We start from the raw sequence: 26,414 nt of genomic DNA, 5'->3' as shown, positions 1-26,414 counted from the left end.
AGGCTATGTACAGTAAGTGGAATGATCCAGAATCTCAGCATGATTTGATTCCTGATTATTTTACACTATATAAATAATCAAGTGAGTATTCTATTTAAGCTGAATTATTTTGTTTTGTTTTATAACTGTCAGTTGCTGCGGTGGGGGTTTTCACTGACCCTTTTAGTAGGTGGTGACAAGAGACCTTTTATTAGGTCTTTATTAGTCAATAAATAAATCAGAAAGTCATTCAGAAATGAAATATTATAATTGACAGAGTAAAATAAATGATATTGGCAGCTAGATTGTCTATGTTTGCTCCCCTATATTTAATTGTTTCATTAGAGATAAAGTCACAGTAGAGCAATTGCGTGTCTCTGAGCAACATTTGATGAGTCAAAGATTCAAAGACTCATTCATAAAGACAATTTCTTTCACCACCTACCGTCGCAATGATGTCTCTTGCAAAACGAGTCATTGAATAGTTCCACCAGTCCATTTGGACTGTGAACAGTGTTTCATTTAGTTTAATATTGCTTAAATCTAAATCAGAGTTTCTGATCAAAATCCGATCACAGAGCACTTTGGTTTAAATTCACAAAAGTAAAGTTCTTCACTTATCTGAACAACTTTTCAGTATCGAAGGGATGTTGAATTGACCTTGTGGCAGCTCAGCACTCTGTGAGTAGTGGGAGGGGAGATGGAAGAGAGGAACATCTGCGAGTACAACAGAAAGAGAGTAAGAGAGAGAGAGAGAGAGAGAGAGAGAAGGAGCGAGAGCGTGGCACCACTTTACCGAGAAGAGTAAATAATAAAGAGTTGTAGCTGGGACTGTCCAACTACTTGGACACAGAGAAGCACAGCAAACACCGGGCACCATCTACAACAATGAATGACATCAAACTAGCTCTGCTGGGCAGTGAGGGAGCAGGCAAATCTGGTGAGCACTCATCTTATACTCTATGCAGTGTGTACATTTTATATGCATATCTAAATATGTGTCTTTCATATTAACTTAAACCTTACAGCAACATGTGCCTGTTGCATGGTCCTCACATTTTGAGTTGGAAATGATCCATGTGTGAGCTGTACAGTAATATGTGTGAGTGCTTCACAATGCACTAAGACATTATGTCTGCCCTCTACAAACACTCAAAGCACTTTGTATATTGGAACAGATCAGTAGTGAGGTCATGGTTATACAAGTCATCTGAGAGGGAAATTGAAAGAGATGGTTGTGAGAGGCAAGTAATTGCTGAAATTGGGGAAAGATTATTTTTTGTTCCACTCAGCAGCATGGGAACATTTAGCCCTTGAGGCTGCATACCTGTGCTAATGATTATTAAGTGTTTGGGAAATGATGATTCTACGTCCCCTGAGACCAAAACTAGTTTAGTGAGGGTCCTAAATCAAGGTTCTGATCTGAATGGCCAGGGTGAAGACAGAACAGAACAACAAGGAAGGTCTATTGTTGTAAATTTGAGGGGTTTGTGAGGAATATTAAATCCTGACTGCTTAATGGTTTATAATTGGTTGGGGGAACTGAAAGTGGCTTTCACGAGGCTGCCGCGGAGTGTGTATTTATACACGGAAACTCAAGCCTTGACTACAATGAGCCAGCATAGCTTCATGGCTCAAATATTTAATATAGAACAGGTAGTGTGCTCATGGGGAAATTGTAACAGTTTTTCCTGTGCTAAATAAGCACCAGCATTCGCTGTAGACTGGCCAAGTTTTGATAAGGGGCTGTTCTTTGACCTTGTTCTCTCTCTTGCTATTTTAAATGGTCATACGAGTCATTTACCTCAAGGCTTAGGATGATCAATCTCAATAACTGACTGATCAATCATTTCCTCTCTCTTGTCATCAGCGGTTTTGGTGAGATTCTTGACCAAGCGATTCATAGGAGAATATGCGTCAAATACCAGTAAGTATAGTCTCACATACAGTCTCACATGTATTTTATTGATGCAAGAGTACTTCCTTTATATGCAATTGGACAGAAGTATGCATCTGAGTGCAAAAATGTATGAGTGAAATGAGTAAAAGGATTAAAATAACTAAAAAAAAAAAGAATACATTGAAACACAGCTTATTGCAAAAAAGTGAGAATCTCTTAGAGTACACTGCAAAATAGTTTTGCCATTTTATTATTTTTTTTTAAAAATATATTTACGATTGCTGTTTACAATTAACTGATTTATCATATGGCTTTCTCTTTAAAAACCTGTATTATTGTGGTGGTTTTCAGCACATTTTAAGGTACAAAGCAGATTTTGGTACTTCTAGCAGTTTAGTAAATTAACATAACTTGAAATAAAGTTGTAAATATACTGGCACCATTATGCCATCCTGTAATACCTGAAACATTGTCACTGTATATTTTACAGTGAATTTCTGGCAACCACAGATCCTTTTTTTTAACATAAATTTCGACAGTGTATTTTTTTGATTTGATGAGCTCTACAGAGATAGTGAAAATGCTGTCATGATTTACTTACCTCATGTCGTTCCAAACCTTTATGAGTTTATTTCTTACAATATTTATTTCATACAGTATAAGTCAATGGGATTCTGTTTTTACTCCTTTAGCTTTCATTATATGGACAAAAACATTCAAACGTTCTTCATAATACCTACTTTTGTAATCCACAGAAGAAAGTCATACAGGAAAGACATTTGGTGGAGTAAATGATTACACAATTTTCATCCCTAAATAATGATTTTTAAGATTGATTGTAAAAGGCTCAACTCTGTGTACATGCAGGGCTGGTCGTGTATGTTTCCTGTTGTCTAGTTCCTAAAAGTCTATTCCATCTAATCATGCCATGGATTTTTTGAGGCTCCCGGTAATCTCTGCACCTCTGATACAACTGCATGTGTATCACATCACATGCACTCAGTGTCTACTTTTATTCCCTTGAATTTTATACGAGCCTCTAAAAGTCTACCTTGATTTCAGGGGTCTGATTTTATGATGTGCACGTTTGTTTTAATACAAGGATTTTATCCAACATTGTTTGTTACAGACTCCTTATACCATAAAAGGCTCTCCATTGATGGAAGACAGTTGAACTTGGAAGTCTTTGATCCGTGCTCACAGGTATGTGTTTATTCTTTTTATAATGGCTACCCTGAGCTCATGGCTAGCGTTCATACAAACACTGCCATAGGCAAACATGCTCAGATATACCTGCTTCTTATGGGAAATGCATATTGTGTTCTGATGGGATTTATGGTCTTTCCCTGAAGCAGAGTATACAGTGCAGAGCCTTTGAAAACTGAGCCTCACATCTTACAGCTGCTGCATCTGGGAACTTTTACTTTGCCAGTTGTTGTTTTACTTTGATTTCCAAAATGGAAGTCATGAGATGGGCACCTTTCTACACTGTAACTAAACCCCTGTGTATATACAGTCAACCCATGTATGGCAGTCAATCACTGCATCCAAAACAAAAACTTCTGGTAGAGATATAGTCAGCTCTAAACAAATGAAATAACAATCCACTTTTCCATTTTGTCAGACGGGATTTTACATGAGCATGTTTTTTTTTGACTGGACCTCTGTGTGTCCCCACCCCCGCAGAGTGGAGAAAGCAGATGTATCCTAGAGGAACCACAGGACTGGGCTGATGGCTTTGTGGTGGTATACACCATCAGTGACCGTACGTCCTTCCTAAATGCCAAAAACATCCTGGCGCAGATCAAAGAGAGTCGTCGAGAGACCTGTAAAGGGTGAGTCAGAGTATCTCCAGTGACCTTTTGACCTTTGTCTGATGTTGACTGGAATAGGACGATGGAGTTTTAATGAATTAACGAGGACCATTTGCAGAACAGAGTGGAGGCTTCCTGCTTGGATCTGTGCACATCTGTAAAGGACAGACAGGGTCACATCAAATAATCAAAAGAACTGTAAGATTTCCAATGGTTTTGAAAACTGTATTATGACCAGCAGGCCAAAGCTTTCCATTTTAGTCCATCACATTTAAAGAGAAATGTAAAAGTCTGGATGGTTTAGGTTTCACTGGTTATTTGTCATTTGAAAGTCCTTTGAAACGATAATAAGTGAGCATGAAACTGGGCATCTGGAGCCTATTAGAACTCTGAAATGGGCAAGGAGATCACTCATGGGTGGTCAAAATCCAACATCCAAAATTCAAATCCAGCTTAAAATTTTGACACTTCAAAAATAGCAGCAAGTGGTTGTACTTGTAACTTGAAGTTTTAGCTTCGCAACAAATTTCCAACCACATTGTGACCATTTGATATTTTTTAACGTCAAATTGTTCCACTTTCTATGGTGTCAGCTGAGGAAAAATGTAGGCAATGCCATTGCCATTGTTCCAATTAGGACACACAGTGTGAGAAATTAATCTCAGTCTATGAACATGTTTAGATTCAATATGGATGTTACTATCTAATGTCACATTTACATATTCAACTATAAGAAGCAATTATAAATGTATTCCTAACCACTACTCAATTTACATCATATGGCCATGTTCTGATCACAAAGCAATTTTCTCTTGAAAGCAAATAATCAGATTTCATTTCAATAGGGAGGCTCCCATCTGCCTGGTGGGTAACAAGCAGGACTTATGTCACAGCCGCCAAGTGAGTGAAGAGGAGGGCCGCTCTCTTGCCCAGGAGAACAAATGCCTCTTCCAGGAGGTTTCAGCGGCTGAGAACTACCTGGAGATCTCCAACCTCTTCACAAAGCTCATCCGCCATGTGATGGAACAGTTTAAGCATAGAGGCGACCGCAGGCGGTACAGTGGCTCCAAATCCATGGCCAAGCTCATTAACAATGTCTTTGGCAAGAGGAGACAGTCTGTTTGAGTGCAGCACATGAAAAGCCTAGAAAAGAGCAATGAGTCAGTCTCCATTGAATCAGTAATGGAGATTTCACCCTGTTAAACCTGATGTTCTTGGAAATGTTTTATGTGTACGAATAGAAGTATGCTTTGATACATGGAGCAAATTCAAATTCAAACGACTATGAGAAATCCCACACAGCCGAGAACATCATATATAGCAGTGGTTCTCAAACTTTTTGACTGCTGACACAGTATCCCAATGACACATACTTCGCACTACCATCTTTGCATTTATTTGCATTATAAATAATTTTAGTTCAAGAGTTACCTTTATGGAATGTGTTTTCTTTAGAAAGCAAAATCTTTGCCTTATGTTTCTTTATTATTTCATAATTTTTCTTTTATCTCACCCAAAGCAACTTTTGTCTTAAAATTCATTTTTTGTTGACGTGTATACAGCTCATGATAATATTTTCAATATCTCTGAGAAGAATGGGTAAAGTTTGCAAATTGGTGAAGCTTTTACTTTTCTTTTGAAAGAGTAGCACACATTATTTCACTTGCTCTCTGAAAATGTTTTAATGGTATGAGACTGAGTTTGCGTCAAGGAATGCACAACAAAGTTGAGGTGTATTTCATATATCAAGATGCTGTGATGAGGTGTAAAATGCAGATAAATTACCTTTCTAACAAAAACCCATGGCAGAGAGAAGAAAATAAAACTCTCCTGCATTCCTTCTTTAGCATTCTCAGGGCCTCTTTTGAATAAAAACAGCCTTTCCCCATGCAATGTAGAGTTGCAGGAAGAGGTTTGTGGACCCTTGGGAATGACCCGTGTAAAAACACATTCTGGTTTATGTTAATCACAAAAACAAGGTAAAACAAACTAACAAAGAATGTTCCCAGAACTTTGGTTAATGTTTCTCTCAAAAAAGAGTTCTTCCAGCAATGGTAACAGAATGTTCGTTCAGAGTTATCTGGTCTTTACTAATGTTCTCAGAATTATTTTTATTTATACATCATTCATGGAATGTTTTATTTCTGAAACGTTTTAGTTGGACATTCATCTAACATTTTTAAAATGTTGCTACTTGTTTCAGCATATTCAGAGAACATTCACAAATAATGTTCTCATAATGTTTGGAAAACTATAAAATGGACTGATCCCTTGCTGTTCAAATAACAAAAATATTTTTTGATAGCTGGGATCGTGCAGATCACTTTGTTTAAAAGTTAGCAGTCTAGATTGGGAAAAGTACTGTATGTGAACTGTTAAATCACTTATACCCCATCATGTTTTCATGTCTCTTGAGTCAAGAGAAATGGTGGATGAGTGGATACAGTATGTCACTGTGGCACTGTATTTTTACAGCTACTGTGAAGATGCATGCTAAACAACACAAATCATATTAGAAGGGCATTGGTCCTGGAATATAATACAGTGCTGTTGTTGATAAATACCGGTGACATTTATGTGTGAGCCAGTTTACAATCATTGCCCCAATGTTTAGTGGCTCAAGGCCCTTGCAAGTGCTTGAATTTGTGTTTATGATACACTGCTTCACAATGGAGGGAAATGGGGAGTGTAATGAGACACAGCACCAGAAGGCATGAAAGACTTCCAAAAAAAAAAGAAAATTCAAAGAATCTCAGCAATATTAATAAATTGAGAGTTGTCGATGGAGAAAACAAAGGTAAAGTTCTTTTGTGCAAGGCTGCTTATCAGATGAAGGATGTATTAAACAGAATTTACTGCTGCTGCTAAAGTTACAAAATACAATACTGATTCTACTTTTCAGTTTATTGTTTAGGCACCAGTAATGTCATGCATAGTTCAGTAGTTTGTGAGATTAGCTTAAGCAGGTTATGTTTGTCTGTTTTTGCAAATTGTTTGAAGAGCAGCTTCATAATGCAGAATTCCACTTCATAATGTAGAGAACTTTTCTTACTATTGTAGTTAAGGTGGAATGTGTACCTTGATTTTTTAAAAATGTATTATCATGTTCACTAACCTAATAACCTACAAATAAAATGTTTTTTTTTTTTATTTATTTTTTTTAACTATTGCTATATTTCTTTTATAATGAATAAAGATATGTTTGCTTCTTAGATGGACATTCTATCATAACCGGATATGTTTACAATGAATCTTCTCTTACTGCGTCAAAAATGTTGATCTATACAATCTATTTCTGTCAAGTATAAATTGATTCTATTTTCACATGAGTGCAACTTATTAATTAACTCAGTTAATTGTCAATTTAGCCATTTCAGTGTTTTTTTAACTGATGGTTTGAATACCGGTTGTTTTAAATCACCTATAGATAGATGTGTAGGCCTACTCTTATATGCAGATTTTTTTTCAGTACATTTACTAAATTACCATTTGTTTTCTTACCATACTGACCTACAATAAAATGTACATATCTTGTAAATAGAAATGAATGTAAAGTTACTTTAAAGTTATGCAGTACATCACAAGCTTTAAAAATATACTTGTGTTATACCTTTAAAAAAAGCATTTCTTCAGAAGAATATGCCACTGCCAGACTTTCAGGAAAAATACCACACGCTTGTGCATGTGCCACTTTAAAATGAGATAAAACAAAGTCATGAACCTTACAGGAGCTCATGATCCACTAGATGGAGACAAACACCTAGTACTTCCTAACAGTCTTAACAATGATAAACTTTAACCATAAGCAAAATCTAAAAGAGAAGTACATTTTGTTACTGATCAATGCCAGCTTATTTTGACTGGTGAAAGTCATTGTTTAAATTGTTAAAAACAATACTTTATATAGCATAATATTCACAATTTAAACATCAAATCTAACTAAAAGCGTATTAAAGAATGTTCTGCAGTTATTTCAGTTGTAGAACGTGCATTTTCCGTGACAATCACGTCGTGTGCCCAGTATTTTTGTCGGCTGTTCAGATTCAGAACTGCTGATTCCTTAAACAGGATGAATGACTCATTTGAGTCAGTTCAATGAACTGGTCAAACCGGTTAGCATACCAGTTGGAATCATTCGACGCACTGAATCATTTGGATCGTTTTGTCGCTATTGTAAAACAATACGACGGAATACTTGCAACGTTGGATGAAGTGGAATATTTACCTACAATTATTTGAAATCAAATCTTCAAATTGATCCCGCGTGCCAGCGATGAAGATTATTAAGTTCAACGCCTGCTCGTGCAGCGTTTGAACATCTCATGAGTGCAGGCAAAGACATTTTGAAACGAAAAGAACTAACAGCATACGGAAGTACTTAGAGTACAAAAAGAAATAAAAATGCATTGCATATTGCATAAACATTGCAAATATCTTGGTACGCGAATAAGGTATTCAGCACAACAGTATACTGTATATCTCATATAAGTTACTGGGCTCAAGTAACGTAACTGATGAAAGGCTAGAAATGGCCCTGGTTGAGACATGACAATAATATGCTACTTATGATTAATGCTTCCAGTTATTGAATTTGTTCTTCACACAGTGTGCAGGTGTCTTGTGCTCGCCATGTCCCTCACACCACACCGTAGTTCGCCCTGCCTCTCTCTCTCGAGGGAGGAAAGTTTGGACAACTAGCTGCAAGTGTCACATCTCAAATTCTCCTGCATCAAGGATTTCGATGACCTGTATGAGGCGTCACAGCGGAAAATGCCTTGGCAAACGAAACAACTCATATGAAAGGCAAGTGTATATTTATAAAAGCAGGTTGTCTTCATGTCTCGTGAGCTTTCATTGAAGAGGAAGCGCGAGCTATGGCCAAGCGCTCTGTGTTGCCATGGCAACACGGTCCGGCGCTGCAGTGTAATTTTCATCTCACTAATGTGCACCTAAATAAATCTAATTCCACCATTTCTCGCGGAAAATACAATGGATATGTCTCTGTAGTCGCATAATTTGCGTAGAACCATTATGCTGAAAGCTTTATGTTACTTTAATTCTATTTTGGACCTCAAAAACGACTAAAACAATTCTGAGAAATGTTGCTTGGCTAACAACTATCCATTAAACGTGAGAAATAAGAAAAATCCACTAAAATAATACAGAAATAACTATTGAAAGTGAACTATATGCAGTTATGTATATTTGCATATATTTTAGCACACTCAGGATATGGTCACCTAGTGTAGTGGGTGTTTTGAAACATATGGGAGCAATAAAACATCTATTATTATGCAGGTTCTATGCCAGATAATTATATTTAGCTGGAACAGGTCATAGGGAGTTAATTGCTACTTGCACGAGATTTAAATAATTATTGGCTTTAAGCTGCTGAATATTGGTTGCAGTGGTTGTGCCAGCCTGCCGGATCTAATTTTGTCTTATAAAATAGGCTTTATGTTGCAAAGTGGAGAATGAACTAATATTTAGCATGGTGTCATTCTGTCATTCTGTAAGCAAATACGGTCAAATATATGGAATATATAGTTTTTAATAAGATCAAATTTTCATGACCTATAGGCTGTGTCTGAAAGTTGACAAAAGCTGTCTTCTCAGGCAGGGGCCTATAGGTCGGAAAGCATCCAGACATGCCTGAATTCATTGTTTGCATCACATCCTGTATATTAAAATGCCTTTATCTGGTTGGATTTTGAAGCTTGGATGTGTCCTTAATCTCTACCTGTGATAGTCCAGTTGGTATGGTGTGTGGGTTGCCAGTTGGTGGAAAGAATAAACGTGATAGAGCAACTGAAAGAAGTAAATTTATTTATAGGCTATATGTCAATGTTTTTATTTTATTGAACTTAGAGAAATAAGCACAATATGAAGCAGATACATGAAAATAGTTTTCTCTAAATATTTGCTTGGTTATCTCTAGAACTCATTTGATTTTCTTCTAGAACATTACAAATGATGTTTGGGTGCTTTGGAAGCCTGGCTGAAACCATTTTCCTTTAGGTATATTTATACACAAAATACTGCCTGTCATTGAATAAACAGCAGCAACGTAGCTTTTTTTCATTTTCGGACACAGGTACAATTTTTTTTACAAACAGAACTGGTCAAATATTTTCTGTCTACAAATAAAGGTTCTTTATCGGCATAGAGGTCCATGAAAAACCTTTAACATCCATGCAACCTTTCCATCTTGCAAGGTTTTTTCAAGGTTCTTTAGATAATTAAAGGGGGCATAACACAAACACATTTTTGCCAATCTCTTGTTAATCTTGAGTACCTATATAGTAGTATTACATCCTTCATATCTCTGAATAGTCTTTAGTTTTATCAGATTTCTAAAAGAAAGAGACAGCTTTACGATTCTCTCTGAAAACAACCGAGCTCCTGGAGACCGGTGCTAAAGAGTCACGAGCACTTATGTGGCGATTGCCAACAAAACTCAGAAATTTGCAGTTTTTTCAGTTACTCAGCGCCTGTGATTCCTGCTCATGACCGTGATATTTTATCGCTGGGACCAATCTATCTTTCGGTATAAAACATTCATCACCGAATTGACGGGAACAAACACACATGTGCGAAACTCCGTTGCTGTCTCGGAAAAACAAACTGCATCCACTGTTCCCTTAACGCTGGGTTCTTTGGGAAGCTGAATATGGTTATCTTTCCCTAACATCCAAAAACACACTTCTTCTTCTTCTTCTTTGTGTGTTTATTGGCAGATAGCAATCTTCAGCTCCTCCATCTACAGCCCAAGTCCCTCACAGCCCAGAGAATAATATAATAATGGCCTATCTATATCCCATTAATTAAACAAGTTCTATTTAGAAATTGTATTAATAAATTAACCACTTCTACAGGGTTCAAAAGCATCTTTAATATTACTTGATTACCTTTCTTTTTAACATCTTCAATAAGTTTAGGATGTTTTATTATTGATTTTAGTTCTGCTTTACTATACATTTATTTGCATATCTTGTCTGGTATCTGACTTTTTTGAATCCAGGCATAACAAAGCTGTACTTGAATCTGAGCATAAGAGTTTCAAAACCACACTTCTTTTGAGACATTCTTCTTGAGCAAGTCCTGTGCAGTGTTGCCGATGACTTCTGTAACCCGAATGAAGCATGTTGATGGGTGCGCAGCATGTGCGCTCGCTCTTCCTCTAGCTCTATTTGCTGTGTGCACGCGCTCTTCCGGAAGAAGTGCCCATAAAAAGAATTCCGTTCTTCATGACGTCACGAAGAGCCATGCTTGAAAAAAATTTTCCGAAACTTATTCGAATCTGGAAGAAGTGTATTTGGCACAGGAATGCACTTTAACAGTGTAAACAACTCAGAATGCAATAAGACCCCCACCCCCTCTTTAAAAATGTAATTAAAATATAAAAAATAGGTTCTATTAGGATTTTCTTACTGGAAGGTTTTTGGGGTTTTGGTCTTGGTTCTTCCAAAACATTGCTGCAAAAAAAAAAAAAAAAAAAAAAAAAAAAAAAAACATTTTGGAACCTTTATAGGTTTATTTTGACCTGGTATTTTCTCCTCTTACTGCTCTGGCCCTTATGTAATTAAAGGAGATTGTATTCATATAGAGTATTGTTATTGTAAAGTGCTGGGGATTAAACAGTATTTACACTGAGCACTTTTTATTTTAAACTAAAGTGTCACATAGCCTCAAGCGTTTCCCTCAAGTCTCTTGGCTTATGTGCTTCTCTGGCTGACGCTTGTTATTTCACACTGCCAGGCGTAACTTGAGTGCCCAGTGGTAGGCACTGCTTGAGTCTGCTCTGTAAGAGGAGACAGGTCTTTCTCAGGTGGTTTTTAGTTGCTGAGGCTCTCACTGATTTTCCTCCCCAGCAGGTAATGACACTTGGCCTGTAAGACTGAGGTCTCTCCTGACTGTGCACTGTCATATATTGATTATAAGATCAAGAAGCAGACACTGTCTGTGACTTGGCATTTACTTATTATACCCTGGCACCTGTCTGGTGATGTTTCTCACCCAGACTGTATGTCCAGTGAATCTGTTTCCTGTCCAGATATATTTATTTGTTTATTTTTTTTGTCAGTCTGACTAGGCTTGCACATAGAACAGACATTTTCTTTCAAGTGCTCTCAGAAAATCTGTCAATTGTTGGCAGGTTGTCAGTCACACTATCCTCATATATATACTTGTATCCCCTAATTCAGACATCTTCATCCCAGCTCCCTTCAATCATCAGCTACACATGGGAGCACGTCATCTTTTGGACAGCTCTTTCCTAGGATCATTTGTTATCACCAATGATCAGGGCTGCATGATTTAAAAAAAAAAAAAAATCATAATTTTTCTGATTAAAAACTTTTAAATGTGATTTTTAAAAAAAAGCTTCAGGTTATTTTATAATTTATAGTCATATTGATGTATAATCACAAAAAATGGTGAGTATGTATCAATATAACTATAATAATAATAATATTTTTTATTATTATTATTGTTTTTTTTTTAAATTTTATTATATTAATAAAAAATATTAAACAAAGAAATAGTACTATTTTACTGTATTGTATATTATACTACATTTTATATATTAAAATATTTTAGTATTGTATTGTAGTATTTCACTGTAAAAAACAAAATAGTATTTAAGAAAAAAAGAATACTAATGATAATAATATTGTAATAATAAAATAATAAAATAACAAAACAAAATTGTTGGTTGCCGGGGGGCTCAAGCCCCTGTCCCTTTAATCATCTTCAGTCACTGGAGGTCTGTGCACGTAATAGCTAAATACACAAGCCATATCATGATTTTGGTTTTATTTTGATTAATTGAAAAGATTTGTAGTTATTCTGACTGCCAGTTGAAAAAAAAATGCTACATATTTGTTTTTGCATACAACACAGTAATGCATGCCAGTCATTAGCACAGTGCCATGGTAAATGCTCATAAGGGTGTGCTTGCTTGCTTCCTTAAGCACTGCATCAAAGATACCGTTTGATGTGCTCTTGCTTATGTGGAATGTTTTGTGTCCTGTTGAGCTCCTCAAATATTTGCAGTCTGAAGAATTGTTAATCATTGCAATAGGTGAGTCATTAATGCAGATTATGCTGTGCATTGTCCTTTTACTTGAAGTTCACTATAAGTACTTTTGTTTCGCTGACATTCAAGGCTAGATTGTTGTTATAGCCCTACCCTCTAATGCAGAGGGTCCCTGTGTACTCATCATTATCACTGATTAACCCAATAATGGTGTTGTAGTCAGGAAATTTGATGATGGTGCTCTACTGTGTAGAGATGCAGTGAATGGTTGAATAATGAGTATAATTAGGGCTGAGGCAAAAGCCCTGTGGAGTGCTGGTCTTAATTATTTTCATGGATAAGGTGATGTTTCCCATCTTGACCACTTGGCTTCTGCCTTTTAAAAGCCCAGCACCCCGATATATTTACTCATATCCAATAGTTTTTAAGAGTATATTGATAGAATCACATTTGTATGTTAAATATGTTGATTACTGTATGTTGATTTGCTGTAGTGTTAATGGGAAACAGGGGACTTTTCCCTCATGACTCCTGCATGTTGTATTGTTTTGGAAATATCATTATTGCAAAAAAAGTAATTAAACTTGAAATGTCTATATTTAACAACATATTAACAATTAGGCAGTAAAGATATTATTTTTAAGTTTCACAAACATTAAGTGACCATAACAATTGCTTTATTTTGAGGTAAAGAAAATGAAAGTTATGATAACTTAATAATCATTAAGTGAGTTAAATGTTGATAATAATAATGATGAATTCAGTCTGTTAATTCTTTGATTCACAAGAATGATTCTAACTGGTAACTTGTGAGACTGTGAGTCTCTCTGAATGATTCATTTAAAGAACTGGCTCATAAGAGTCATTTGTTTGTGAACCAGGTTACACCGGTAGTTCTGTATGTATTTGCATTCATTTTACAAAGACAAAAACATGTAAATAGAAAGATGTGTTGTCTAGCTTATACTTTACCACACCACACTTTTAACATGCAGTCTCATCACATCATTTAAACTGATTATTTCTTTTGTTGCGAAATTTGGTGTCCTCTGGACTTATTTTATTTTGCCTTTGAAGAGCCTTGACCCTTCTCAACAACCAGTTGATATCCTGGTTTAGAGTGAGGTACAGTTTGAGACCTCCAAACCTCCTCCAACAAATAATATAGTCATGACATGTTGGTTTAGATTTTCAAGACAAGCCATATTTATATGCAATAAGTCATTTATAGGTTTACAGATATGATCCCTTCTGTAACATTTTTATGAGTTGTTGGACTATATTAAGTGGCAGTCCATTACAGACCTACACTTCATGTTAAACAGGAAAACATTATGTAGTATGACGAGGTGCACTCAGGTAAATTATGATTATGAGGTTAAATGATTTCAATAGTGTAAGCAGTCTGGACAAGCAAGGCACTCTATCACTTTGTAATGTAATTCCAAGCTTCATTAAGAGTTTGACATTTATCATTTTTCATCAAAGCACCTGTCAATGAATAATTAAGCTGCTGATGAGAAGAGTAAAATCTTTAGTAAGAGTAGAGCAGGAGACCACTGCTTCATGCAAGGTTTGATTTCAGTTTGCTTTGTGTAGCTCAGATTTAATGTAAAAATAGCAATCATTGACCTTCAAATAACATCCAACACATTTGTGAAACTATGGCATCCTTCGAGGATAAGCTTAAATATTTAATAATATTTCATGAATGCTTTAATAATATATTACATATTAAGTGCTAGGCTTCTGCAAATAATCTTCTTGGTCAAGTATTCACTGATAAATAATTTAAGTCATTCAAGTTATGCAGTACATTGTCATATCCCCATCATAATTTGTCTTAATACTGTATATTAGATTAAATAATAGTCACTATTTTTTAAACCTTTTTGTTTTCAATTTTTTTTTAAATATGTAAATTCTATTATAAAAAAAAAAAAACAGGCAATTTATTAAGAATTCAAACAAATTTCCAAAATGTAAACAACACACATTTTCCTGCCAATCTTGTTTTAATTGGAAATAATTTCTTTTTTCATGTGTTTTCAACTTCACTTTCTGTCATATTAGGCCTTTTTAATAGCCCTAGAACTATTTATACACAAACGTATTTCTATCATGACAGCTCTCTGAAAATTTTAGCATGGTAATGTATATGACAGTGTTAATGTATTTGGTCTTGGCAAATAGAACTGCTACGCTTCACAATTGCTGCTGCCAATACATACGTTGATACAGTGCTGTGAGTATTTAAGACATACTGCTGCTGCACAAATAACATATATATTAACCAGTAGCAGATCTATACAGGTGGAGCTGGGGAAGGTGGAGGGTGTGCTGTGAAATGTGTAGTGAATGCCAACCAGCCATTTAAATGTAAAGCAGCAAGTTCATTGGCTGCATATGCAACATGAACCAATCAGCTTGTGCCAAGTAGTTTAACACTGTGAATATCATCAGTTTGCGTTAACGACCCAACTGTGTCAACTAGAATTTCATGACAGAACTTTGCATGTATTTATTGACTGATTGATTTTTACAGAGCTTAAAAGGTACAGCGTAACATGAATGACTCAAGTCAAGTCCAAATAATTTTCAGAAGAACTTTTCTGACATTCAGATTTTAGCAAGAAGAGAAATAAGAAGAGGAGAGAGAGACAGCATGAGGGGAGGTAGGAAGAAAAGTACATGTGATAGAGAGAAAAGAGCAGAAGAGATCTGTTATATCTTTCTGTGTTCAGACATACCACTGTCACATTTAATTTGGGCTCAAGCCAAAGACACAATGTCTTCCACAGTCAGGAGAAATAATGCACATCTTAGTCCATAAACAATCAGTAAACAAGCACTAATGGGATTTTTACTGTTATGGCCAAGAAATGAAAAATGCAAGAGGATCAATTGTGGACATTCTATCAGCCACAATTACTTTCCTTTGAGTGCTTCCAGAAATCTGGCTATTTTAGAGTGAAGCTTATTACTAGGGCTGGGCAATATTCCCAAAAAATTTTCACTAACATTTTTCATTATCAGTCAATATCAATAATTATCACAATACATTTTTAAATATTTATTTCTTTCAAGTTTAAAGGCAGATCTTTTGCTGCTAAGTGAAACCAGACCATTAACTGTGGTTCTAAAATACTCTTTATCATCAAAACACGACAAACACTTCACGTTTTTGAATTCTTTACACTTTTTCAGTCATTTTTCCTTAACAAAATAATAAAAAATAATTAATAATATATTTTTAATAATAACAATAATTTCTTAATAGAAAAAATTATTTCTTAGTTTCTGCATTTTCTAATGAGTGATATTGTTTCAAATCATGAAACCGGTTTGTGTTGCCTGACTTTGGATGATGTATATCTTCAGCACAGTTTGAACTGTAGTGTAGGCTTTAATATTAAAAATGATAAATTTTTTTGGTCTCTTAGAACTGCACATTTGACAGTAGCTTGAGTTGACAGTACACTGTAAAAAAGGACTGTGAATTTAATGGTAAAAGACTGTAAAAATGCTACAGTAAAAATCTGTTATATGGTTTACAGTAAATTCCCCTACTATATATGGTGAAAAACTGTATTGGACATTACATGTAATTTTACAGAAGTATACCGTTTTTGGAAGTGAAAAATACTGTATAATTTACAGTGAATAGCCGTAAATTGACATTCCCAGAATTCCATGCGTTACATTTCAAATTTGATGTATTTTGGTTGAAATAACCATGTTTGTTTTTAGTTTTTTCTTATCACTTTTGTATATTAGGGTTGTGTGTTACACGTAATGTTGTTTAAAAAAGTGAAAAAAAAAGAGAATGTTTAATGAATGTTTATTGCATTATTTCAGTTTCATGTGTCTCACCATGATGGTGTTTAGTTTCTGTGTGAATGACACTGTGCACCTTCTATATGTGTTATTATTTAAAAGCCTCGGTTCATCATGTGACTTTCTCATCACCACCTGCATTTAGTGGTTATCAGTGTATTACAAAGGTACAAAACAGATTTCAGTACTTCAATAGGTTGGTATATCAACATTATATCAGTTAATGAAATGATGGTATTTTACTGTAAATTTAAGTTAAAACCTACGGTAAAATTCCGGCAACCACAGCTGCTGTTTTTTTTACTGTAAATTTTACGGATTTTTTTTTACAGTGTACTGTAGTAGTAGCTTGAGTTAGGATGCAGATGTAAATGTATGTTCATTAACAAAAACAGTAACATCTGTAAAAAAAATTGTAACAACTTTATATGATGAAATTTAATTATCCTGACTGTTTGAGTTTTATTGAAATTAACTATTGGTCTTTCATAGTAGCATACATTTAGATAATGATAACCACAGTTAATACCACACACACAGCACCTCAATACCATGGTAAAACTGTAACTATATTGTTTCTGGCCATTTGCATGAAAAACATTAAAATAGTCTAAATACATTTAGTAGGCTAAATTCACAAACGCTATGGCTTAATCGAAACATAAAAAACACAAAAAATCTGTATTTATTATCCTTTACTCCTTAAATACATTTAATACATGTCTACATTAATAATATAATAACATTCAATATGAATATCCCACAACAGATGCAGTGTTACTACAGCAAATCCAAGGTAAGTGATGGCGATCTGGTGAATGAAAAGCCTTCTCATGGTATCGTTGCACACAGTGTTTCTCCTGTTTGTCATCTGGCTTTAAAAAACTAGTTTAAATCACTGAGTTATTTGTGCTCTTTGCTGAATTCAAGTGCTTCACACTGGATCTCACTGGCAAAATCCCATTAAAATTAACCATAAAATGTATTTATGCAAGTTTAAATTGCAGAATGAGAGTTTAATTAATTATAATTTGCTCTCAGCAAGACCTCGGTAAGAAGCATCTTTTCAGCAGCACAAGAAAAACTTTAATGTTAATCAATATGTATTCAACATTAACCATGAGGAGAGTTCTTCCAATTTACCGTTCAGCCCTCTGATCTTAGCACTTTGGAAATAGGGGTTTTATGTAAATGTATGGATCAATTTTGTTTTGGCTCCTTCATATCTGAGTTTTGCAGTTGTTTTACCCAATATAAACCAGTGAAATGCTGATGCACCTTTTCATCAATGCCACTCAGTTTTTGAAGTTTAAGAGCTTTTTTGAAGAAGACTTCACAGTTCCTCTCTACTAACAAAGCACTTGTTCAGCAACATTTTACCATTTACCTCAGAACTATCTCTTTTACACATTCTCTTGCAATTGCAAAACCCAATGCTGCAAAAAGTGACAGCTTCTCAGTTCAGATGTCTCTGTGCCATGATCATTTTTCCCCATTTCCTAAACCTGTTTAGAGGGAACCCCATTGTGTTACACTTTGACCTCTGCTACTCTTATCACATAACTATTTGTGAGCTGATGGGAGTTTTCAGAATGTGTCACAATCAATTTGTTTAGCAGATAGATGGTCAGTAATAAGAGAGGCAGTGCTGTTATGAGAGGACCTGTCAGCAGGACTTGATAATGCCACTGAGAGAGGAGAGGTTAAAGACACTGCCTCCTCATTAATATTTAATCTCTTGTCTGTTTGGCGGATCCACTTCGCCGCTCCCTCTCATCACACCATGATTGCTTTACATTTAATTTGGCTCTGGAGCATGGTTTTAAGCTGAGTAAATTGTACTTAATGCTAGTGTGGAGACTTTAGACACTTTCTTTTAAAGTGAGAAGTGAATTGGAGAGTGACAGTTGAAGCCTAGCTAATAAAGGGTTACGGTTTAGACATTATACACGTAGATGCATGAACATGATGACAGACATTTACTCCTGCCTGAATATTTAATTAAATATCTTATTTGAAACTTTACAATTCATTGTAATATACAAGCTTTTGAGAGACTGGTCATTGTTAACTAATAATTACATATAAGAACTTGCATGCACAGAAAAGTTTCTACATTCAGAAAACTTTACACATAAGTTAACCTATTCTAATGTTGATGATTCTAAATGAGGAAGTCCTTGTCATATAAGGGTTTTTCATACAAGCTCTACTGTGCATTCAATCTTTGCAAACATGTCCTTTTTGTTTTCCTACTCTTTTAATTTTTTTAAAGACTTTTAAGATTTTTTTGTGTGATTTATTAATGGATCATTATTTGTGCATTTAAAAAAATTCACAGTTTTCGTGCAAAAATATGGGTGCATGCATGGGTAGTGATTGATACCCCAGTGTCGCTAATTATGATCTCTTTTTGTGAGGGTTTCCATGTTTGAAATTATGTTGTTGCTCTATATGTGCGAATAACTAAAATTGATTCATGTCACCCTTAGATGACACATACAAATGTTTCTGGAGCAGAAAAGAAAATGGCATCTCAATGGACTCGCACAAACAGTGCAGAGAAGAAGGTGCCTCACACTCGCATTGAGGATGAAACTGACATACAGGTAGAGTCCATATTGATCTACATGCAGTGCATGCTAAATTCCATATGAACATTCCCAACCAATTTTGCCTTGAATTTTTGTTCTTGCTGCGCAGAAGACATTATTTTGTTAGCCATCAGAAGGCTATGGCTTCAAATTAGTGGCAAAAGGCCATTTCTATCTTACAGAGCCATGGCCTTGCTTGCCCCAGCGTGACCTCAGTTCAATCTGGTAGCGCCCTCATCAGGCCTGGAGGGAAATTACACCTCTTTATGCTGTTGATTGCCCTCACCCTCTCAAGAGGTTTCTGACTGCTGTCTTTGCCAAATCCGCAGCAGGCAGTGCTCAGCCTTGCATGTGCAGAGATAATGATCAAGTTAATTAGACCTGAGATTGAATGAACTGCAGCAGCAACTTAATCATTTGTAACTTGATTAGAAATACTATATTCTCCCAAACTCCAGAGACTGGCAAACTTGAAAATGAAGTTCCACTTTAAGGATTCAGGTCTCAACTTAATGGAGTATAGAGAAGCTGAAAAACAAACCCACCCTCATTCTGACCCCATTAGTCAGAGCTGGAGCATTGTTTACTGTCACTATAGGAGAAGGAGTGTGTATGTAATACTTCACATAATGCATCCTCTTTATTTGGGTACCCAGAAAATCTATTCCTTTGGGAGTAAATTAGGTCAAGGCAACTTTGGCGTCGTCTGCGAAGCCACTCACATTGAGACGCAGAGGAAGTGGGCAATTAAGAAGGTGAACAAAGAGAAGGTAAGTGTTTGGTGGATATGTTTCAACTGTTGACAGAGGTGATTGATGGAGAGCCGCTCCCATGGTTGTCAAGGATGGGTCAAGTGTCACAAATGCTTTGTATCCATGCAGGCAGGCACTTCTGGTGTAAAACATCTGGAAAGAGAAGTGAGCATCATGAAACAAGTGAAACATGAACATATTATACATCTGGAGGAAGTTTTTGAAACACCAAAGGTGAGAACAAAAACACGATCTTCTGTTTCACACTCCTCTTTCCTTTAAAGTTCATTCAGCTGTGCTATTGTGAACTGAATCATACTACTGTGTATGCAGCTGGATTGTGTTTGACAGCAGTTTCTTGTTTGATGTCAGAAATGAGAATTGTACATACAGTATGTATGTTTGTGTGCCATTCACTAGAGGATGTACCTCGTGACTGAGCTTTGTGAAGGAGGCGATCTAAAAGATCTCCTACAGAAGAACAAGCACTTCACTGAGGAGGAGACCAGACACATCATCAAAAGCTTATCTGAAGCTATTGTTTATCTGCATAAAAAAGGTGATGCTTGCAAAACTCAATACACCTCCCCTGACATTCATAAGCAGATGGTTCTTATGAGCCTATGGTTGATGGTTCCTTACTCTGAAAACATACTACATATTATATTCTTCTATTTCAGTGGCCTTACCTTTAGAGAAATGCATTAAACAAAAACCCTAAAGCTTGAAAAATTGCTCACATCTTTGTTGTCATATACAATGGCTTTGATTTTTCCCCCCATCCGATAATTGCTGTGATGATTGCATCCGCATTAAGTTTCTCTGTCATTACGGAGAATCAGGCTTGTTTTAATAATGAGATAATAATGAACAACTGTCAGACAAAATATCAGCCCATTTTAATTGAGTCTGAGGGGTTTATTTGAAGATTCTTGCCGTTTTTTCTCTTTTCCTCTCCTTCTTGTGAAATCTGCAGTTAGAGGTAATTTAGGACATTGCTTTGCAATGAGACACCATTACATGGGGCTAATGAGTCATTAACAACGAGCAGGGGAGGAATACTGATTAATAGGTGTGTTTTTCAACAGTCCCCGGGTGCTAGTGTGTCTCACGTCTAGAGGAGCTAATGATTCCACTTACAGTGTGTATACAGGACTAGAGTGTTTTATGAGACTGCAGTATATTATCCTCACACGCTGATTATAATTTGATTATTTTCACATTTCTATTTAAGTGTGTACAGTTAATGTGTAAAGCAGTAATGAAGAATCATGATGTGTGTAGAATGGTAAGAAGAGGTGGGCCCTCTACTGTATTCTTGGTTCACATGAGAACTGATGGTATGAATTGCAATTTTAAGAAAACAGAGCAAAAAATTAACTAGAATTGAAGCATATTTAAAACTGTTACCATTCCAGTGCGTTGCATTTTTGCCATGCTCTCCTCTGTGTGAATAAAACGATCCCATCTCTCCCTTGCTCTGTTTCTTCTTTCTCTCTCTCAGACATTGTTCATCGTGACCTCAAACTGGAAAACATTCTTGTGAAGAGTTTTCTCCAAGGCAACGATAACGATATGGTCAATATCAAGGTGAGAGAGACGGTAAAAACTTCTGCACAGGCATGTGGTATGGCATTCAAACGCGGTGGGACCTCTGGACATTCTCGTCTGTTGATTAGTTCTCCCACTGTCCTCCTTGCCCAAACCTTTTAACTGCTTTTTAAATACTGTCTCATTACACCAGACCTCCTGCCTAACTCCTTTCATATCACATTCTCAAGGAAAATGAATCACAAGTGGCTTTTCTGAGACAAATTTCCAGCAGGGGCACAGCGTGGAGCAGAATAGAACGTTGACGGGAGCCGACTGAAACCACTACCTGGAGCGGAGGGTTGAATCAGGGCAGCGCTGTGTTATAAATCAGAGTAGAACGGGGGCTCAAAGACAGCACTGTCCTGGCACTGTATTAAAAGCTTTTATCTGGCAGAAGGTGGTCATCTCTCCTTGATATTAATCCTGCTCGCCCCCATGCACCCATGAAACGATATACACTCCTCATATATATTATTCATATGGCTCAAGGAGTGCATAGTCTGTGCGAGTGGGTGTACTGGCTGCTCTGTAGAAGTCTGTTTGGGCCATAAATAGTTTAATTGAGATCTAGAAGTGAAAGCCAGAAAGATACAGTGATCAAGTGCAGCATGTCTGTAGTTCATTACTTTCAACATTCCAGTAGATCACAATCTAATAATGAAAAATGGTAATAATTAAGAAGAGAAAGAAATGTTTTAGTGTGTCCTGTATGTGCTTTTGTTGAATATTGTTTGATTTTGAATAACATACTGTATCAAAGGCCTGTCCTGTCTCATCTCAGATCACAGATTTCGGACTCTCTGTGCAGAAGGGCGGTGTGGGCAGTGAAAACATGCTGCAGGCCACTTGCGGGACACCTATCTACATGGGTAATTCATACAGCCAAACGCATACATTCACATGTTCCATTTACTTGTGATTTGATGAATTACTATGCGGGTTGTTTAATAAATTGAATGAAGGGCTAATTAAAATGAGCAGTAAAGAGGAGATGACCTAATTTAAGTGATGTGCAGCTGAATAGTATTCGAGAAAGAGCAGATATCAGATATCAGACATTACATTGGCCTCAAACATCTTCCATTATTGACACATGGACTTACTCTTTCAGCGCCTGAGGTGGTTAATGGTCACCAGTACAGCCAACAGTGTGATTTGTGGAGCATTGGCGTCATCATGTACACACTGTAAGAAGATCTCCCATGTTGTTTTCCATCTTATGCCCACACACAGACTCGCATGGCTGACTTACACTTTGTGTGTATGTATGTGTTGTGTAATTCTTTACAGACTGTGTGGAGAGCCTCCTTTCATTTCCAGCTCCAAGGAAAGGCTTTCTGAGATGATTATGAAAGGAGAGCTCACTTTCTCTGGCCCTGTGTGGCACACCATTAGTGATGCAGGTTAGTACTGCCTCTGGTGCCCACACTGTTCTATTATGATTGCAGTTCAGCCAGTCTAGTAACTATTTTATGTTTTGTCTTGCAGCCAAAGCTGTAATACAGTGTTTGTTGAAAGTTGACCCAGCTCACCGCATCACAGCCAATGAGCTGCTAGATAACCCTTGGATTTCGGTAAGAGAGCTCAATTACTCTTAAAATGAGGTCATGAATATTATAGATTCAGAAATCATCTAATTAGCACTTTTCAGTTTGATGGATGACTAAATGGGGAACCTGCCAGAAAGAAAGACCTGAAAGACAGAAAATCTGTGTTCACAGGGGGACAGCTCCACCACTGTTACACATACGAATGTCTTAGAGATGATGCGTCAGTTCCGGAATGCTCCAGAGGATGAAGAGGGTGTGGCGATGAGTGAGGGACTGCAAAACCTCTCTCTCACTTTCTCTCAGAACAAAAGGTCTGGGCCGAGAACATCTCAGGAACTCTCAGTAACCCCAGCATCTCCTGAGGATGTCAGAGACAGCAGCAGTAGCAGCCAACACTCCACCCGAAACAAGAAGGTAAAAAAAAAACAATACAGTGTTGCAATGCAGTTCATACAAATACAAAAGTGAAACATTTCTGCATCATCATGCATTTAAAAAAAGCATTCAGTTGTTCATTGTATGATGAAAGACCAGTCAGATCAAATTTTCAAGAGCAGTCTGGACGAATCTCAATCCTTCATCACAGCCATAGGAATGGAAGTCCCTTTTTTAGTTCTAAAATAATAAAAGCTTTGATGCAGATCATCTGCTCACCATTTAATGTGTATATCACTACACCCACTGAGAATTCTGTTATCTTTTACTTGTTAGAGACAATACAATATCTAGTTAAAGGATACCACTTAATGAACGTAATAGAATGTATTTTTACTGAATGTTTGTGCCCTTATGTTTACATTTAGCAGATGCTAAATATCCAAAACCACTTACAAAAGAGGAACATAAGCAATTTGTTACAGAGCCATGAACAATATTCATAGTATACAATGCCAGGATTATTAGAAAGCTACATTATGGAGAGAAAAAAAAGGTTGAGCAGATGTGAAATGCAGAGAAGATTTTATTTTTATTTTTTTAAATAAATAATTCTTTTAATTTTATTATGAGGTGGACATTTTACAAAAGCACTAAGGCTGTGCTATACTGTGAAAATATTCACTGCTAATATATAATATTTGTATAATGACATCATTTAGCTGAGACAATATTCACAAGACAACAGTTTTAAATTTTTAGTTCAGTTTTTAGCCTGAATCAAGGTAAACAAACAAAGCTTATGTTGTCATTTGTGTCAGATTTTCTTGGGGAGCTGACATGTTGTTTTATTGTAACCTTGGCAAACAGTTAGCAAGCAGTTTTATGGAGTTTGGTATATGCCTATTTAAGCAGATAGGAGCTGCACTTGCATGATCAGAAATTCTAATATTGCTGACATGTGGACTGATTTGCTCGAAAGTCTTTGAAGGTAACTCAGGTTTTCATGTGTTATATATTTCATTCCTATAGCCTCTGAAGAAAAAACTATCAGCGTCCACCTCTAACGGTGTTAAGAAGAGTGCATCCGGTGCAAAGGCCTGCAGCACTCTCAATACATCCACTGCACAGGTCAGTCATTCACTTGATTGAGCTTCAGATTGGTTTGCATTTGATTTTCTTAAATATCTGTGCTTATTCAAAAGGAGATATTTTGTCTCCCAAAAGTTATGTGAAAGAAATCCAGCCTCCACGTTTTTTTTTTTTTTTTTTTTTTTTTAACTGCCTGTTCTCTGAACAGCCACTAGATGGTGCCAAGATAACCCTTTTCCTGCAGCTGTCATACAGCACTGTCCAGTAGTGACATGTTGCGCTTTTGTGAGATGAATGAGAGTGTTTTATCTCCACAGTCTCACACAGGTAACAAACCCCCAGCTCAGCCAAGCGCAAAAAGCTACAGCAAGGCCTCCCCTATCTCGGGATCCTGTCTCAAACCATCATCAACAGAAGCAGCCTCTGCAGTATCCAACTCAAGCAGGTGCGAAAGCTTGTCCCCACGTCCCTGCACCACTTCCATCCACCGTTCCACCAATCCAGCCTTTGGCTCCCGGGCTAAAAAACACAGCTAGACCTCGGCGGTGAGGCTGCTTGAGTAGTTGCGTTCAGTGCCAAAGGTGAGGAACTCCAGGGGGTCACTGCTGCTTTTGGCCCCGCTGGATAGCCTACACGAATAACTCTTTAAGCCAGAATAGTTTTACAGTGAAGCTGAAGTAAAACTGTACTTCCTCCAATGTGAATGTGTTTGCTTTTATGGATGGATCATAATAGTTATGTTGCCTTTTTTTATGAGGTAGACAGAGGCCTCCTCTTTTGAGGGTGAGCTACTAGATACTGTATTTTGGGGTTTAGTTGCTGTATTGTATTGACCTGAAACAGATTAACTCATCATGCCTATTCATGGCATCTAACATAAGGTGCATAAGTCATTTTTTGCACACACTGAAATGCTATTAGCTAATAAATTCTCTCGAGAATAAAGTATGTTTCATCATGAAGGACTGTGAAGAATGTATTGACTTTAACAGGGTTTAATAGCTTTTGCTCTGTGTTTGCAGTGGTAAATATGCAATAACAGAGTAATTTGATGCAATATTCAAACACAACATAGTTTATAGCACTTTTGACTAAAGCAAATGCCACAACAGTACATGTAAAAAATCTTGATGGACTATTCATTCTATGAATGTCTGCTGTTTCCTCTGCAGCTGTGCTTATCACACTGGTCATCTTTTGCCAAATAACATCAGGTGGCTGTTGTATGTGAATAGTTCTTTTTTTGTTATCCATTAAAAAGAACCCATCCAAAAACTTTTTGTCTTGATTTTCAGTGACTCTTGTATACAATATATGTGACCTTTTTTTCTTACCAATGTTATATGTGCAGAATGCTTGAATCACAAATAAATAAGTCAGGGGGCGAGGGGACTTTAATGTTAGCTGTATGCTATGACTGTGAGCGGTGGGGCGCCAAGTGGTTAGACACCATGAAGAGAGCAGGATTGGGAGTCAAAGTGCAGGGTCTCTAATCTTGTTGAGAGCAGCAGGGTATACTGTGAGTACTGCAGCACTCCAGCACCGACCGGTCTCTCTGCTGAAGAGAGAATAATCCCCAAGATGGATACAATATTAAAATAGCCAAGCAGAACTCACACAGACTGTATTACAATCCTCCTATTTGCATGTGGATGTGTGCGAGTGTGTCTTCGTGTTCATGGGGATTTCAGGGAGAATATTAAAGGCCCCATCCGTTTAACCCTCTTGAATGAATTATTACTTGTGCACTCATTTATCTTTTTAATTTGATCCTTTTATAGTAAAAGAAGTGATTGACTGCATTAATGTATAACTAGGTGCAACAAGGTAAAAACAAGGAAAAGCTTGTTTTATAATGAATATTGTCCAAAGGGCCTTGTTAGGAATGAGG

The 26,414-nt window shown here is 36.6% G+C and overlaps 2 protein-coding genes across 4 annotated transcripts; both read left to right on the top strand.

The window, feature by feature from the left end:
• The first annotated feature begins 348 nt into the window (after positions 1 to 348).
• Positions 349 to 6,940, top strand: LOC109049643 (ras-related and estrogen-regulated growth inhibitor-like protein). The gene is made up of 5 exons (XM_042759987.1): positions 349 to 919; positions 1,850 to 1,906; positions 3,009 to 3,082; positions 3,566 to 3,714; positions 4,539 to 6,940. Exons 1-5 carry the CDS (start codon positions 868 to 870, stop codon positions 4,816 to 4,818), a joined length of 612 nt encoding a protein of 203 aa, XP_042615921.1. The 5' UTR covers positions 349 to 867; the 3' UTR covers positions 4,819 to 6,940.
• Positions 6,941 to 8,302: 1,362 nt separating this feature from the next.
• On the top strand, positions 8,303 to 25,798 carry LOC109049626 (serine/threonine-protein kinase 33-like). 3 transcript variants are annotated; one of them, XM_042759986.1, is made up of 13 exons: positions 8,303 to 8,496; positions 19,060 to 19,176; positions 19,818 to 19,931; positions 20,043 to 20,147; positions 20,334 to 20,472; positions 21,418 to 21,503; positions 22,288 to 22,375; positions 22,618 to 22,693; positions 22,797 to 22,909; positions 22,995 to 23,080; positions 23,228 to 23,470; positions 24,464 to 24,562; positions 24,841 to 25,798. In XM_042759986.1, exons 2-13 carry the CDS (start codon positions 19,060 to 19,062, stop codon positions 25,057 to 25,059), a joined length of 1,485 nt encoding a protein of 494 aa, XP_042615920.1. In that variant the 5' UTR covers positions 8,303 to 8,496; the 3' UTR covers positions 25,060 to 25,798. The 3 variants fall into 3 exon arrangements, with proteins under 3 accessions (XP_042615920.1, XP_042615919.1, XP_042615918.1); XM_042759985.1 differs by lacking the exons at positions 8,303 to 8,496; positions 19,060 to 19,176 and having other exon boundaries at positions 19,212 to 19,931; positions 22,315 to 22,375; XM_042759984.1 differs by lacking the exons at positions 8,303 to 8,496; positions 19,060 to 19,176 and having other exon boundaries at positions 19,215 to 19,931.
• Positions 25,799 to 26,414: the final 616 nt, after the last annotated feature.

This window comes from Cyprinus carpio, chromosome A7, assembly GCF_018340385.1.
Source record: "Cyprinus carpio isolate SPL01 chromosome A7, ASM1834038v1, whole genome shotgun sequence".
Lineage (NCBI taxonomy): Eukaryota > Metazoa > Chordata > Actinopteri > Cypriniformes > Cyprinidae > Cyprinus > Cyprinus carpio.
Note: the sequence above shows the minus strand (reverse complement) of the source record. Positions and strands in the feature narration are given on the sequence as shown.